General features: G+C 28.7%; 1 protein-coding gene across 1 annotated transcript in view; it reads left to right on the top strand.

The window, feature by feature from the left end:
* The window catches only part of LOC107438024 (N(G),N(G)-dimethylarginine dimethylaminohydrolase 1), a 59,946-nt gene that overhangs the window by 24,791 nt on the left and 16,376 nt on the right, over positions 1 to 18,779 (top strand). The window contains exon 2 of the mRNA XM_071187527.1: positions 10,404 to 10,506. Within this exon, the coding sequence (XP_071043628.1) occupies positions 10,404 to 10,506 (103 nt within the window). The remainder of the gene's footprint in view (positions 1 to 10,403; positions 10,507 to 18,779) is intronic.

Genomic DNA, 18,779 nt, shown 5'->3' with positions numbered 1-18,779 from the left:
GATTCAGCCGATGGATCAGGAAGTTATTGCTGCTTTCAAGAAATTGTACACTCGCGCGCTGCTTCGTCGGTGTTTTGAAGCAAGACAATTCTCCTCAACAATGACTTCAAAAAAGTTTTGGAAAGAAAAATTTGACATTCTTGAAGCTATTCGTATCATTCAAAAGGCGTGGTCAGAAGTCACACAGCGACAGTTGATTTCTGCTTGGCTGAAGCTGTGCCCATCCTTCGATCAAGGTGACGGAGGTGATCAGGGAGACACCCCTGAAATTATGGATGAAATTTTGACAACTGCTAGAGATCTGGAATTGGAGGTGAACGAGGATGACATAGAGGAGCTCATAATGGGACATGAAGATTAACTGACGACAGAAGAACTCCAAGAAATTTTGAAGGAAGAAACACAGCGAAATGTGTCTCCTTCTGAACAAAAGGAAGACGAAAGAGGATACCAATGCCGACATCTGCCGTTAAAGATCTTTTGAAAAAGTGGGAGGATGTCAGAGCAATGGTCTTAGAATGTCACCCAAACTAAGCTGATGCCAGTAGAGTTGGGGAGAGAAAAGCAATCGACATTGGACATGTTCTTCAACGCCCCATAAGCAAAAAATGAAAAGGACTGATTAATATGCAAAACTATATGTATGTATTATTTTTTAAGAAACTTAATAAGAAATTATACATTTTTTAAAATTTAATTTTTAGGGTCTTCAGAACGAATTAATCGATTTCACATAGAAGTCTAAGGTGAATCGATGATCGGTTAACGAACAATTCGGATAGCGAACATAGTCTTGGAACGGATTATGTTCATTAACCGATCACCCACTGTAATAGTAATATATATAATCCATATTTGCATCCAATTTTCATTACCTTTGATTTATTTGACAAATTATTTTTTTATAATTTCAGACAATACTTTTACAAACAAAATTTTTGTATCGTCGATTATTTTAGTTTCTTTAATATCTATACAAGACACAATAATTTTTAATTGAATAAATTCTAATTCCTTATTGGTGCAGTATTGCTTATCAGTGCAAGCATAAATTTTTTTATATCTAAAAGCAGACTATTTCATCAAGATTTTTATCTCCTTTTATAAATGATGTTTCTGATTCCACTACATTTTGTTGTTTTTTTCCCTTCATTCACAGTAAATATTGTACTTAATGAATTATTCATTTCATTTTCAGTTGTTAGATATGGAATTTTTTCATTTTTATTTCAATTGATCATTACATCCTGCCTTGTCCTGTGTTTCAATATTTATGTTAACACTTATGTTAACTATCATTTCTGTTTCTCAGTTCTTAATTTTAATTAATGAGTTTTCCTTGTAGTTTATTTCTTTCTTATTTCCTGATTGTTAGGTACTNTATTTGTTAGTTTCTTTTTGCCTTGGTTTAGTATTAGTCACTCAAAATAATATTTTTATTAATTTAATGAATTTACCATCTTAATTTATATATTTCTATCTGTTTACCCAGTTTTTTTCTATTTTTAAAATAGAAAATCTGTTTAATCTGCATTCTTTGAGTTTTTCTTTATATTCTTAAAAGCTTACGAAAGGTGATTAAATGCAATTTAATTTTAATTAAATACAGATTATTTGTATTAAAAATTTCTTTATTTAGTTTTTTTTAAAAAATTTTTTAAAGGATTACTGAGTTGAAGAAAAGCTATTCCATTTTTTAAATCTATTATTATTTATCTATGATGTTTTATTTGATGATAAATAATCATTATGCCATTTTTAAGGTCCTTGATTTCTAGAAAAAAAAGTCCTTAATTTTTTTGATAAAAGTCCTTAAAAGTGCTTAATTTTTGCTTTGATAAAAGAGCTAAATTAACGTTGTTTTAAAAATATGTTAGAAAATTTATTAAAAAAATACTTGACTGAAGAAAACTTTTTAGTTATTTCTTAAACTGTTGTTTGACAATTGAACTTTTGAAAATACTTATTGTTAGTATTATAAATTTTAGGGTGAAAAAAAAATCAAGCATAATTTTTTCTCTGTTTTGAGATATTTTTAAAAATATTAGCTAAGTATTGTTAATTTTAAAGTATTAACTAATATATTCTGTTTTATTCATTGGTTAATATTTTACTAGTGTTTTTTTTTCTGATTTTATTCAAATAATATTTTAGGCTATCCTAATTGGTGCAATTAATTCTAATTCAAAAAGTCTTTTACAAATTTATGTGGTATTAAAAAAATATTTTTCCGAACGACTTTTTCATAATTTATTTACATGCACAATGGTAAATGATAAGGTAAAAAATGAAATCCAGCATCAAATATAAAAACAATTGAAGATATTTTGAAATTGAAAATTTGTTTAATTGAAAGTATTAAAAATATTTGTATCTAGTTAAACTTCAGAAGGAGATAAATCCTGAAGCTTCAAAAGTGTTAAAAAAGTTCATAAGAAAGTGCATCAAAAAAATGTTCCACAGTACCACCATGTATTATTTTCAACTGAAGATTGTAGCTTTTACTATTGCAGTGGGCTTATGTTGCAAAAAGATTTAATTTGTTTCTAGGCAAATTTTGCAGAACCATTACTTAAATGTTTAATGAAAAGAATCATTAAATAAAAAAATATCAAATACATTGAAATCAAAAATCAAGCATAGTACTGCAATAATTAATACTTTCATACTTCAAACTCATTATCTTCATTAAATAGCAAATATAAATAACCAATAGTTTGTCATATATTGACTCAAAACAACCAATTGATTAAAATTGAATTTATAAACATTTTGACCCTTTTTTTTCTGTTAAAATGAAGTTTGTAAACACAAAAAATTTTTATGAGCCCTCATTAGAGTGATTTGCTAATACAAAAAAATTATAAGTTTATTCATTTATCAAATGTTAATATTTCTTTGTATTGATGTCATATTTCAAACAATAAATGTTGCTGTTATCCAAATGATAAGATATTTGTAAATAGTAAACAATATAATTCGTAAACAGGCAATTTGTTTTTCAATCAGAAAGTAAACAAATCAAAAATATACATGTATTTTTTTTAAAGGCAATGCAATTTATTAAAAACAGAATACCTTTTTTTTGCTAGAAAACGAACTAGATGGCACCACGAGATCTAGAACTCTTACTTATTAACAATTTTGTCAGACGAGTATGTTTATGTTACTGGCGATCGAGAGATCATGTTGTATTCGTAGTGTTGTTTCTGTAGTGCTGTTAATATACTCAAGTTAACTAATTCGAAGGAGTATCTTTTCTTGAGTTTATGTTCATTATTTTGATTTATTTAGATACGAACCGCCCGGGTTGAAGAAAAGGTAAGAAACCTTTCATTGATACCTGTTTCAGTTGAAGATATAAAAGAAATAAGTTATCTTTTTTAACAAGGCATCCCTGCTAGGACTATCGGTTCGTATTTTAATAAAATAAGAATTATTGTTATAAATATTTGATTGATAGTGTTATAAAAATAAATAGACACTGGAACTGAAAATATTGTGAATAATAATAACTCTAAAATGGCCACAGAAATTGAGCTCCTTAAAAAGAAACGCACTACGTTAAGAACATCAGTTACTAAGCTAATTTCAAAGATTGAATCAGAAAGTAAAAAAAACGAAATAACTGATGAAGAAACCGAAATTGATCGAATTATTGAACAATTAAATGATAAATTCGAGTCTCTCAAAACAGTTGATTCTGAGTTAGAGAATCTGTTTAAACCGAAGGATTTAGATAAAGAATTAGACACTGCAGAAGAATACCATGAAAAGATAGTAACATGGAGATTTAAAGCTAATAAATATTTGCGTAATTTGAATCAAAAGAAAAATATTCGGGAACCTCTCAATTTCCCCCATCATATAGCTCCTACTACTAATCGGGAAGTGGAAGTAGAAACAAAACCAGAAATGCTGAATATTAAATTACCGAAGATAGTAATCCCAAAATTTTTGGGAAATATAAGTGATTAGCTCAATTTCTGGAACTATTTTGAAACATCGATACATAAGAACAGATCGTTTGATGATGTCAGTAAATTTAACTATTTAAAAGCTCGTCTATGTGGAACAGCTTTAGAAACGATAGGAGGTTTTGCTATTTCCTCAGAAAATTATGTTAAAGCTATTGATTTGCTAGAACAGCACTTGGGAAGAAAAGAAACATTGATAAACAACCACATGAGTCAATTATTAGAAATTACCCCTTTAAAGCGTTCTGGTGATGTAAAAAATTTTCGGCAATTATTTGATAAAATGCAAATCCATATAAGAAGTTTAGAATCGTTAGGTATTTCACCAGATACTTTTAGTACTTTATTATCTCCCGTAAAACTTAAGTCAATCCCAAACGATTTAATATTTGAATTTAATAAGGAATTCGGAAAAAAATATTCTTTAACTGATTTGATTAATTTTTTTTAAAATAAGCAATTGATAGCTGAAGAAAAGACTGATTTAATGAGAGCAAAGGAAAAAGAAAATTCGCCGCCGTATCCGAATATTAATGAAGGTAGTTGGAGTCACCATAAAAGGGGGGAGTGGGAAGTGAAATGTGATCGCAAAAGAAATCCTACTGCCAATGAATTATTTGTTTATGATTCTGCTTCTAAAGCAAGGTCGTGTCCGTTTTGCGGTGAGTTAAATTGTGAATATGGAAAAAGTTTATCTTTAGATAAAAGAAAATCAATTTTATTAAAAAAGGGCATTTGTTTTAGATGTCTTGGGAAAAATCACATGAGCTCAATGTGCAGGGCAAAGGTTAAATGCTCTCATTGCAATAAAAGACTCGTTGAAATTATGTGTTTTCAGGATAATAAATATTCAAAAAATGAAAAACCAGAAATAATCGAAAATACTACACTTTCGAATTATAACTGTTCGCAGGAAGTTTATCTTCAAACTTTAATAGTATACATTAAAGAAAATAATTTGAAACAGTTAATAAGGGTAATAATCGATCAAGGTAGTCAGAGATCGTATGTCACAAAACTTGTTGCTGGAGAAATAGGTTTAAAAGGGTTCGGGAAAGAATCTGTGAATCATGGATTATTCGGTGGAATTGAACATACTGAAATGCATCAAAAATATTGTCTAAATTTATCAAATGTTGATGGAAGCTATAATTGTGAGTTAGAGGTTTTAGATGAGAAAAAGATTTGTGCTTCCTTACCCAAAATGAATGATGCATATTGCTTAAACGAATTAAAAGATCTGGGTATTTATATTAGTGATACGATGATTAATGATAGGTCCTGTTTATATGAAAGAGATTCTGGCGAGATTCATTTGCTCATTGGAGCTGACTACGCTGGAAAGATATTGATAGGAAAAGTAAAACACCTTAAGGGAGGTTTGGTTGCTGTACATACTTTGTTAGGGTGGGCAGTAATGGGTAAATCTGAGGTAGAGGGAACATCTACAACTAGCTCAATGTTAGCATTGTCATTACATGTAAATAATGCAAAAATTGAAGATCTCTGGAATTTAGTTACCTTGGGTATTAAAGATAGTAGTGAAAAATGCTCTAAAACACAGACCCAAGAACTTGCTTTGAAACATTTCAGAGAAACGGTTAGTAGAGACAGTGAGTTGGTTAAAGAAGAATATAATAGTGAACCAGTTACCAAGAGAAAAATCCTATCTATGGCACACCAGCTGTTCGATCCTATAGGGTTCACTTCTCCTATGACGTTGATCCCGAAACTTCTTCTACAAGAATGCTGGAAGATTGGAATTTCTTGGGATTCAAAATTGCCCCTACGAAATAATTAAGAGATTCGAGAAATGGAAAGAAGAATTAAAAGAATTGAGCAACTTCAAAATTCCTCGTAGACTTTGAAACTTAAATCTTTCTATATCAAGCTTAACACTTCATACCTTTTGTGGCACTACCATGGTGGCATATGCGACTTGCATCTTTTTGAGGGCGGAAAGGGATGGAGAAGTTACTTGCCAACTTATTCAAGCAAGATCTAGAGTTGTCCCATTGAAAAAAGTGTCGATACCAAGATTAGAATTACTTGCATGTAACATTGGAGCTAGATTGGCTGATACAGTAAAAAAGGATTTAAGATTGGAAGATATTGAAACATTTTTTTGGAGCGACTCCTTGGACGATCTTTATTGGATAAGGAAAGAAGGCCCTTGGACGATTTTCGTATCCAATCGAGTTGGCGAAATTCGACGACTTTCGGAAGCTAGTCATTGGAAGTTTGTTCCGGGAACCCAAAATCCAGCGGATTTGCCGTCAAGAGGTTGCACAGTTAAAATCCTATTAAAGAGACAATGGCACGAAGGACCATCTTAGCTTAAAGAATCAAGAGAAAACTGGCCTAATTTTGATCTAGTTCCTGATGAAAAAATAGTGTCTGCCTAGAAGAAGAAAATCATTGTATCATCTTTAAATATGACAAATGACGAATTTTGCAACAGCATATCTTCCTACAAGAAAATAATCAGAATTACAGGCTGGATATATAGATTTTTTGAAAATTCCAGAGCAAGCAGTAAGAAAACAGGAAAATTATCTGTAGAAGTGCTTATTAAAGCTGAACTCAAAATCTTGAAAAGGGTTCAAGAAGACTTATTCCAAGGCGAAAAATTGAAGAATCTGAAATTCCTGTCGATATTTACAGACGCTAATGGACTTGTGAGAATTAAAACAAAAATCATTATGCGAGAAGACAATGAAAACTTTAAAGTTCCAATTATTTTACCATCTGATCATCATGTTGTTAAGAGCCTTATTTTACACAAACACCAAGAACTTGGACATCCTGGAGTACAATCTTTAATGGTAGCTCTCAGAGAAGATTATTGGATATTAAAAGCTAGAAAAACTGTAAAAAAGATACTGAAAACCTGCATAACTTGTCAACGATTTAATGTGAAAAGACCTGAAATACCAGAAGGAATGCTCCCGGAGGACAGAGTAAAAACGCCTCAATTTTTGAAGTTATAAGAGTGGATGTTGCTGGGCCGTTGCTTACGAAGGACAACAGGAAAGTGTGAATCGCAATTTTCACCTGTGCGATTTATAGGGCAGTACACTTAGAACTATTGACATCACTTTCAACAGATAATTTCATACTTGCCCTAAGAAGATTTATCGCATGCAGAGGACGTCCTTCAATTATCTACTCCGACAATGGGACTAATTTTATTGGAACTAACAACTCTCTGAAGAATATCAACCTAGAAAGACTAAAGACAACCTTTTCTCCAATTTTATGGAGATTCCTACCTCCGACTGCTCCATGGTGGGGAGGATTTTTTGAGAGGTTAATAGGACTTTTGAAAAGAATTTTGAAGAAGGTCCTAGGTCATACATCCTTGAATTACCAGGAAATTGAAACTGTTTTGTGTGATTGTGAAAGCCAACTCAATTCAAGACCTTTAACATATGTTAGCAGTGATTCCAATGATTTATGTCCTTTCACACCTGATTTATTCCTGAAAGACACTCCTACTAGTAGTACTACGGACTTGGATAGATTAAAGCTAACTGACAAGACAGAATTAAACAAGAGATTTGCATATAGATGATGACTGATGACAGATTTACAAGCAAGATTCCGTAGTGAATATCTGAGTCAGCTGCATCATAGACTGACAGTTCGAAAACCAACATACCATCCTTAAGTTGGAGATATCATCTTGATTTGGAATGATAATCTCAAAAGAATACATTGGCCCTTGGGAAGAATACTCTCAGTTTACACAAGTAAAGGTGGACTGATCAGAAGAGCTAAAGTTAAGACCAAATCCGGAATTCTGATCAGACCAATTCAAAATCTCTGCCCATTAGAACTGGACGAGCAGAATCTCAACAGCGAAGACCACCTGCCAGAAACTTCCAAAGATGAGCCAGAAAGACCATCATCGGACATTCCTGATTCAACTCCTGCTATTACCAGAGTTGGAAGTGTTGTTCGCCCACCCTCCAGATGCCCCGAAACTCAAAAAAGGGAGTGTTAAAAACAGAATACCATTTTTTTGCTAGAAAACGAACTAGATGGTGCCACGAAATCTAGAACTCTTACTAATTAACAATTTAGGCAGACGAGTATGTTTATGTTACTGGCGATCGAGAGATCATGTTGTATTCGTAGTGTTGTTTCTGTAGTGCTGTTAATATACACATGTTAACTAATTCGAAGGAGTATCTTTTCTTGAATTTATGGTCATTATTTTGATTTATTTAGATATGAACCGCCCGGGTTGAAGAACAGGTAAGAAACCTTTCATTGATACCTGTTTCAGTTGAAGATATAAAAGAAATAAGTTATCCTTTTTAACACAATTTGTTCACTTATAAAAATGAGTATAAAACATTACACATAATTTGTTTGTAACATAACAAGGTGGGCCCACACAATAAAACCCGGGCGGATTTTTTTCAAAGTGGGCCCACTTTGCGAACCCTGCATAATTGTCAAAATGAAAGAATTCATCCCCTTTCAGAAACAATGCTGTGAAAGAGGTCACGACCCTCTGGCGAAGGGAGAACCATTAAAGGATAAACAAAAGCCATTGGTCACTTTCTTATAACTATCGATATACACCGTCAATTCCTAGGGGGAGGGTCCAAAACTTTGCTCGAGGGCTGGGATTCCCTGCACCGCTCTTTTCGGGGGTTGCAAGTTCAGGATTATGTTTTGCTATTGCACAGTGGTATAGAATAGACTCCTTTGAATAATGATGTTACCGTCCGCGTTTGAAAGCTGCGAGTTTAGAGGTCATGGTTAGCCTAACTGCAAGGAACCTCTAACCCATGATCCATCTAACACTGAGGATATATTTACGTCCGCACTATGGTCAGCCCAAGCCAGGTGCAGAATTTTTATTGACCAGCCATAGCTGGAATTCGAACCAGAATCACCTCATTGGAAGGCAAACACTCTATCCTTAGCACTCACAAATTACAAATTTAAAAAAAATATGACGAAACATTCAGCTCTCTGATTGTCCTGCTCATAGAAAATTTCATTGTATTCTGCATGCTTTTCTCCACAAACAAAGACAACAGTTTTCTCTCTTATTCAAAAACTCCTCTCTCTAATTTCTGAAGAAGAGTGTTAAAGAAAGAAATTTGTCTATGGGTGACAATTCTTTGGTTTGCAAATGTTGTATTTGCAAATTTCAAAAAATTTTGTTTAAAAAAATTTGAGTAGTTTTAATAATTTTCAGGAAAATAAATCTTGATGTCATTAACGCTTACTCAAATTTTTAGAGGCTTTTATTAATTAAAATTTTTTTTAAAAAATTAGCTGCTACACACACAACATATTGTGTTTTGTCTTTAACACTCAATTTTTAATTTTTTAAATGTTTTTTTAGCTAATGGAAATTACTAAATGCCCAAGTCAAAATTCTTGATGGTCCTATCAAATCATTCTGATAATTTATGTTGGTTTCAGAGCAATTCATGGTGGTCTAACATTTTTTGACGGTCGTCATCATCCAAAATTTTTTATTATGCTTTCATGGTTTTTGATATACAAACAATCTTCCATCATTCCATTATTGAAAATGCTACTTCAATACCATGATGGTTAACCACCAAGAGAAGTTTAATTCTCATAGGCCAACAATTTATGATCATCTGTGATGGTCCATGATGATTCTAACTGTATATTTCCATGATGGTTTAATGGTAATGATGGTTACATTGCAGTGTTTTGCATAAAAAATATTAAATATTGCATTTAATTACAGTTTTGATCTATTTGTAGAAAATATGTGTAGAAAATATCAAATCTATGTGTAGAAAATATCAAATCAATATTTTAAAAGCTCACAAATGCAATTAAATAAAAGGAACAATGGATTTATTATCACTTATCAGTAATTACGTAATCCATAATTTTTTTCTGTATTAATGCTTTATAACCAGTAGAAATTGCAAACTTCTAATTATGCACATTTTCAAACAACTGAACTGGAAACCACTGCTTTGGAAAGCATGAATGGGTTAGGGTTTAGTCTTTTCTGGATGGTCCCTTCTGAGTGATTGGTCTTTTTTTGGCATATCTCTTTCATATCTGAAACTTTTTATTTTGAAGACACAAGAATATTTGAATTCTGAGATCATTGTGTACTTTTGATGAATGGAAAAGTGTTTTAATCATAAGAGAAAATGAGAAATGTTGCTTATTTTCACTTTTGTTAAGTCTGATTACAAATTTCGTAATATAGGTATTTTTAATTCATTGTTTCTATGCTGATTTAGAAAATGTTCGTTACATTGAATTTTTTGCTATTTCAGATTTTGCCAAAGATGGATTTGACTGTGTTAATATTTTTTTTTTGACCTGTACTTTTTAAACACAAAGTAGTTAGCAAATTGTATTGTTACCTTATAATGTTTACTAAATAGCCTGTCTTTTTGACCTTAGGTTGATATTGTTAGAACCATTATAAAGAAGGAATTAAAAATGCCAATTGTTGACATAGCTAATCCAGAAGCAATGGTGGATGGTGGAGATATATTGTTTACAGGTAATTATTATTGGCCAATTGTTATAAATGATACATATTTTTCCCTTTTTTATGTAACAAAATGCTATGCAATGAAATATTACCTCACAGAGAGTCTTTTAGAATAGCAGGGTTGCCATTCCACATGGAAAAACCTGTAAAATACAGGGAATTTAAAAATCACCTAAAATAACAGGAAATTTTGATTCTTTCTTTATGAACTGGGAAAATACAGGGAAGTTTGTTTCTCATTTTCGTATATTAAAAAATGGTGATCACTCAAAGCATAATCTATAGGATATTTAAGGATGATATTTCAGTTATACTAAACTATTTAATTTATTATAGCATTATTAAATCTGTTCCTTTTCCAGCAATTAAGACTTAACAAATATAGTTAACTTAATATAGCTTGCCCAGTAATCATTGTGCTTAATATATTGTTGTGCTACAATCCTGAATGGACATTATATGTACTTTTCTTATGAAGCTTTTTGTTTTTCAGTATTTATTAACCAGATATTCAATTGAGAAAGTACAATGAAGCAAAAAAATAATAATAAATAAATATTCTGTACAACTTTTGTTTTAACGATAACATTCTAATGTCCAATTTTAATGGTTCAAAAGAGTTGACTATCAGCAACATCTCTATATATCATAAAAATTTAGATATCTCATATTGTGGTCAGACTGTTTTGGAGGTTTTGAGAGCCAATGAGAAAGAAAGTGTATTACATGATCAATAACCACAAACAACTAATCAGATATTTGCATGTAACTAACCAGTGAATTCAATCAATAACAGTCAGGCCCATCTCTAACTGATTTGATAGGGGGGGATGTTGAAGTTTATTTTGCCGACTATCATATATATATACATTTAAATGCGCAATGAAACTTTAGCTTCCAAAGTTTATTTTGAAATCATTTCGACTAGTTATAAACGTAATGGTATTCATCGAAATAATTTTTACAGCTCTTAAAAATGCAAATGCCATGAGTGTTTGAATGTGGTATTATTGATAACTAAATGGTACCAGTAATTATTCAAAATAATAAAAAGAAAATATAGTTTTTAAATTTCTATTAATTTTTAATTATTAAATTGGTAACTAAATATTTTAAAAAATTAACTATTTTTATAATGTTACTATTTTTAAATTTTTTATAGCAATTCCACAATAAAATTGATTTATATTATATAGTTAATATTCATTTTATATTATATCAGAAATTTTTCACAATTTTCTTTCTTTAATAAATATGTACCATCTATTCTTCTTATTATTAAAAGCATTTTTTAAGCACCTAATTAATAAAAATTTAAATAAATTCTAAATTTTTTTGGCAAAGCAAACATTTAATCGACTTACGATGAAATACTAAAAATAATGGTCACATACTTTTTATATTTATAGTAAAAATTTTCAAACTTTATAGAGCCTCGAGCTTTACAATTCAAAAAACTTAAAAAAATTTTTAAAATTAAGTTAATAAAAGTCACTGAAAGTAGCGATCTTCGATTATTTTAAATATCTTTTATATGCAAAATTACAACATTAATGCATTTGATAATATAATTTAATAATATGCAGGTTATTTGAAATGACCGCTCTGATTATGCATTTTAAGAAATTTTGTTCCAAGTGAACGTGGAAAAGAACACATAGAATTTTAACTAAATGAGGAAAAAATAGAAGAACAATCAAAAACAGACAAATCACTGTTGAGGAAGGCGAGTGTAAAAAGGCATCAAAGCATGTATGATTAACCAATTTTTACCTATTAAATAGCTTTATAAATTAAAAACTATAACATTCACCTGGCAATCAAACAGACCTATTATTATTATTATAAAGATTATTATCAATATATTGTATTAGATATTTTATTAATTCATATACTTGTTTTTTCCAGTTTAAATTTTAATTTACTACACCCACTGAAATAGATTTTTATCGTTATTTTTGACAAGGCTTATAAAAATTTATATTATGGGTGATCTTTTCATAACATGATGTTTTACATAATAATTACATGTGGTACACATGACAGGCAATTTAAAAAATGTAGATAAAAATTAAATAAGTATTTATTCATTAAACTGAAGCATTTAACTGAAAAATTATCTAACATCAATCATGCCCTTCATGTATTTTTTTTAAAAATCTTAATCTAAATCTTAATCTTAATCTATCTTAATCTGCATTTCTAATATTATGTACATATTTATTTAATTTTAATAATTTTATTTGCGAATAACTATTTTTAATGCTTATTTATTACTAAAATTTTGCCTTTCATTTTTATTTAATAATTTTATGCATTTTTATTATTTGTGTTATAATTTACATTGTTATTATTTTAAGAACTGTGACTCAAATCTTGAATGGGGATACAGAAATAGTTTTTTATAGGAAAAAAAGTACATATAATTTTTTTCATGCATTCTTGCCTGAAATAATTTGTAAAATGCTAAATTTTTTATCAGAATATACTTTTTAATATGAAAATAACACAATATAATTAATAAATAAAACTTTTTAAAAAATTGAACTATATATTCAAACATTATAACATGATAAATCATTAATAAATATTTGTAAAAATTATATTTTTTGTTAATACCTGAAAATGCTTTTCTAAAGAATGTTTAAGTCTTTTTTAAATATTAAAAAAAAGAACGCTACTATAAATAATAAAAAAGAAAGCAAATGAATAAGGCGTTTTTTTTTGTATTTCTTATATATCACTTTTATAGATTTTTAAAAAAGATACTTTTAAATCACAAAATGAGTTTTTTTTCTAGTTAAAACAATTAAAGTACAATTTTGTTAATTATTTCTTATCCGTAAATTATGTTTAATACTTTTTCTTTCATTAATAATATTTTTTTTATTATTAAATATTACTATTTATTTTAACATATTTCATTTATTTGTATTGTTTTATCATTTGTATAAAAGTTTTAATTGTATTATTTTAAGATCTTGTCACCTTAGTGATATTAGGCTACTAAAGAAGTCACACAGGCATTACTTAAATATTTTGTAAATTTATAAAATTTTTGTTAGAATATATTTTTTTAATACGTAAAATACAATGAATATATGCACAAAAGAATTTAACAATCAACAGAAATTTAAAAAAAGTTAAATAAAATTTTAAATACTGTAACATAAGAAATTATGCATGCATTTTCATAAAAATAATATTTTATAGATGACAATATTGTTTTACCAAAATATGTTTAATATATTTTTGAAGAAAAAATTATAACACGCAATGAATGTAAATCATAAAAGCGGAATTTAAATAACAATTTATGGTAAACATTTTTCAAATTTCTAAAATTTCTGTTAAAATGTATTTATTTTTCTAATTTTCTGTAAAATGCATTAAATGTAAACAATCAACCAAACTTTAAAAAAAAAAGTTAAATAAACATTATAACATGATAAATTATGTATGAATATTCATAAAAATATTTTATAGATAGCTATATTGTTTTACCAAAATATGTTTATTATTTTTTAAAAAAAATAATTTAAAAAATGCAATAATATAAAAAGGAATCAAGGAATTTAAATAACAATTGCAATAAATGAATTCAATTTTTTTTCCTCATATTTCCTTAATTATTTTGAAGAAATACAGTTAAAACACATTCTTAGGTATGAAAGGTCCTTTTTAATCCCCAATCAAGTGTAACAAAAAAAAAAATTTTTTTTTGTACTAAAAAGGATATTAAAAAAAAGAGTGACATTTTTAAAATCCATAAACCTTAACTTTGGCTGTTTATCGAGAGGAAAACTGAAAATCCTCACAATTAACATAACTAAATTAAATTTAAATTAATAATGGAAAAACATTCACTTTAATTCATATGCCCACATAAAAAAACATTGTTATTTTTTTTTTTTCTCGCCTGTAAATTTTGAAAATGGATGGTGTCAGTTTGGGAAACAAAATAGCTGAATTATTTATTTAGGTTATCAATTGTTTTTCTGGAATTTATTTGAATCTCATAATTATGTTATGTTTTACACTTTCCTTAGTTTTCAAAGTATCAAATGTTTCTAAGTTATAGATTTAACAATTAAAAACTTATGGAAACATTTATGCTAAAATTATTATTCTGCATTTTTAATACAAAACTATGAATTAAATTTTTACATAATTACAAAATTATTAAGTTTCCTTTTACTAATAATTAACTTAAACAAATGGAAAACTGTTTACTTTCGTCAGAGAGATAATACGGTAGGGAACCGATTATCCGGAACGATCGGGACCATCGCTATTCCGGATAACTGATTTTTCCGGTTTTCTGAATCTATGCAAAAAGCCGTTTTTTATTGTTAAACCCAACTAAAAAAAAAACAAACATAGTTAGAAATAATCTTAAAAAGAAGAAGAAACGATGAAGTAATACACTAATGATTATTTCCAAAATGATGGCAAGGTAAACATCTTTCAAAAAAGAAGAAAAATTCTGAAATCTTATGAGGAAAATTTTTTTTTTTAAAATGGCAGGAAAATTTATCGAATTCCGTTCCAGTTTTTTGGTTTCCGAATAACGGGTTCTGTACTGTATAAAACACATTAAATATGCATAAGAGATGCATCAACGTAGTAACAAAATTGCTAAAAAGAATTATTTATCAAGAAAAAGAAATACTGAAACTTTTCTATTTTCAAACACATTTTCAATAAAATAAGCATTAGTACATTTTTGTTCATAAAGGATTGCAATTTGAACTTATGATCAAAAAAAAAAAAAAAAATAGCTGTGAACAAATATAGAATTTGATATTTGAAATTTCAATTAAATAAGATCTATGAAAAAAAAACTACTATTTCACACACAAAATATAAAAGCTTAGTAAATAATTATTCAATAAAAGGAAAAAGAGCTGCAATTTTTGGAATTTATATTTTTGGAATAATTCCTCTAATTTCACCGCATTTTTATTAATATAATTAATGAATCCAAAGTTACAACATATTGTACTTTGAACTCGGCTACCACCCACAATTTGTGTGAAATGATTGAAGTGTCGATTCGATTGAGTGTAACCCAATTTACTATTTCAGATAATACTAATACTAAAAACTAAAACTCAGATAATACTAATACTAAATAATACTAAAAACAAAGTATAATATTTTATTTTTGAAACAGAAACTTTTATAAAGGTGAATTGAGGTTCGCATATATATTTACTATTTTCCATCGAGAAAATCAAAATTTGTTGTGGTGATTAATTGTTCCAAAAATATGAATTGATTCCTCACCAGTTTAATTTAAGTTAAAAAGATTTTAACCCAAATAATAATCCAATCATTATAAAATTTTAAAAATTATGAACTGAAGGGTTGTTATCAAATTAAATGTTTTTTGAAAAAATTTTTAAATTCATTTGGAGTTAGTAAAAACATTCATAGTAGAAAAATAGCTCTTATCAATTGAAAGTATAAATTATTTAATAATTTGTGTTATTTAAACGGAATTTAAATAAGATATTTTGAATAATAAAGTGTTATGTTTAATTGGTACTCTTATTTGTAATTTTTTTCCAAAATTTTGAAAGTTAAAGGGTGGGAACAGGTTGCATCACTGTCACGATCATTTCATTTAAAATTTATTAATTCTTTAAAAAAGACTCATGTAAGTTCATCACTTCCTTTAAAAAATGACTTAAACCTCTAATTAAGAGTTAATATAATTCAGAGAAATAATATCTAAATTTTATGATACATTATTAGCTAACTAAAAATTAAGGTCACTAATTTTTTTTTAATTTAAGAATGTGTTGTAGAAATAATAATACAAGAGAAATGGTTTTCAAGATTTTGGCTTGTATTATCGGTCATATTGCTTCGAATTATAATAAATGGTTACTCTTGGAGGAGAAAAAAAGACTAAATTGGGAAACTGATATTTCACAGAAGATTTGCCTAGTCGGGACTGGAACAAAATCCCGAAATGGACAAAACTCAGATAACATCGAAATCCGTTTAAATCTCATCACTGAAAGAATTTCGGCAAAGTCGGGATTTTTGGCTTGTATTATTGGTCATCTTGCTTCGAATTATCGTAAATGGTTACTCCTGGAGGAGAAAATAAACTAAATTGGAAAACTCGCATTTCACAGCAAGATTTGCAGAGTCAGGTCCATGATGAAATCGCAATATTGGCGAAATACTGACAACGCTTAAATTCATTTATATCAAGCTTACAACACACAGACAAAGCAAACCCAGCTTCGAGATTTAGGCTGGTTTGAGACTGTGATTGGACCTGCGTATATAAATACACCTTAAGTTGTTTTTATCTCCTTCTCAAAACATAATCAAACAATCGTAATCTGTTCGTCTTAAACACAACTAAAACTAAAAAGAAATTTTTAAAAAAAACGCCGACTTAACTTGAATTTGCCGGCTGAATGAAATCGCTTGTGGGCCTTATAGCAGCGTTTTTAATTTGTTGCTGTTGAATTCCAAGTGTAACAGAGGGGAAATCACACAAGTATTTTATTTTAAAAATGTGTTAAATATTTCTGAAAACAAAAAATTCTACAAGAATATGCTACTTTAGGGTGCAACGTTTAATTAATTGACATAAAATAATAAAAGAGCCTCATAATTAAATTGCAAGTTTATTAAAAATGCTTGTAACAGAGGGGACAAATAAAATCTCCCATTTTTGACATGCACTATTACTTGCGCTAAATTCAGAGATTTGGATTATCCTAAACATTATCTTTAATTTTTTTCAAATATTACATTTCAACGTAAAATAAATTATTACAGTAGAGAACCATTGATCCGGTATCCAGATAACCGGGAAAATTTTTGCTTGGCTTTCCTGCCATTTTAAATCAAAACGATTATGAAAAAAAAAGTGGAAATTGGACTCATCCTTGAAGTTGAGTTGAGGAAAATGTGAAGGGGAGAATATTTCCCCCGTTTACCCAGAGAAACGTCATTTCTTCTGGACCTTGAAGATCTTCAGATCAAGAGGAGGCAGGGAAGGGATGAATGTTTTATTTTCTCCTTTAGGCCGTCAATCAAACTCAAAGGAGTGGCATGCTGATTTTGTTTTCTCTTTGATTTACGATGGGGTGGGAAAAGTGTATTGCACATGCATATCAGTGAACAGAAGATGAAAGAGAAAAATATATTTATCTATTTGACATCTATTAACAGATCGATTAATAAAAATAAATTTTTTTTTTTGAATAAATTCTGATCCTTTGGAAGTGCAGTATCATTTGCAAGTTTTTCTTGATGTGGAATCTCATCTGCATTTGTTAAAAATCGTGTTTTTATAAAAAAATAAATAAAAGGAGAATTGTTTATTAATTTAAACATGTGATTATTTTATGAAGCAGATTGCAGTTTTGTTTTCCTGATTCCACTAAGTTTGATTTTTTTTTCTTTTCAATAAATTTCACACTCAATAAATTAATTCTTTTTATTCATAAATTTTATCATTAGGTTTTCTCTTCTTCTTTTTTTTATTCCGTTGATCTTATTGATCTTGCCTTGTTCCGGGTTTTAATATTTATGTTAGTGCCTTTTTTAACTGTCGTTTCAGTTCGATAATTTTCGTTGTTTTTATTTAGATTAATAATTTTTCCTTTTTTTTTATCGTTTTTCCCNCCCCGTATAATTAGGTATGAAATATATTGCGTTATTTAATCATTGGTTTTGTTTATATTATTTAATTTAGGAATTGTAATTATTTTTAAAAAATAAATATGAGAATTTTGTATTTTTTAAACTTGTTTTTCTTGTCTAAACTTCCAATTTTTTTTAATTCTTTTAAATGTTATTTTTCTACCATTTTTTTTCTTTTTAAATTTAGGAGTGCTTTTATTTTTTCTATTATTTTAAAATGTGTTACACTTTTTCCTTGTAATTCGGGTTCAATAAAAGATCGATTAAGGACACTTTTTGGTCGATCCAGAAAACCGGGAAATTCAGACATCCGGGATAACAATGGTCCCGACCATCTCTGATAATTGGTCCTCTACTGTATGAGACTTTTAAAATTGCAAACGCATTTTTATTTTATTAAGTCCAAATAATGCCTCGTTACAGAAAGGACATGAAATGTAAGAGAGGAGATGTCTTACAAATTTGACAAATAGTTAAAGGGAAATATCGCTGTCAAAAGTGACTCTTCAGTTATTTAAAGTTGGAGTTGGCAGCACTGCTATAATATTTGTCATGTGAGCCCATGCTACATCTTTGTAGCTACATTTGGAAGTTTTTATTTTTCC

The sequence above is a fragment of the Parasteatoda tepidariorum genome, chromosome X1 (assembly GCF_043381705.1).
Source record: "Parasteatoda tepidariorum isolate YZ-2023 chromosome X1, CAS_Ptep_4.0, whole genome shotgun sequence".
Classification (NCBI taxonomy): domain Eukaryota; kingdom Metazoa; phylum Arthropoda; class Arachnida; order Araneae; family Theridiidae; genus Parasteatoda; species Parasteatoda tepidariorum.
This window is presented reverse-complemented; position numbering and strand designations above follow the sequence as displayed.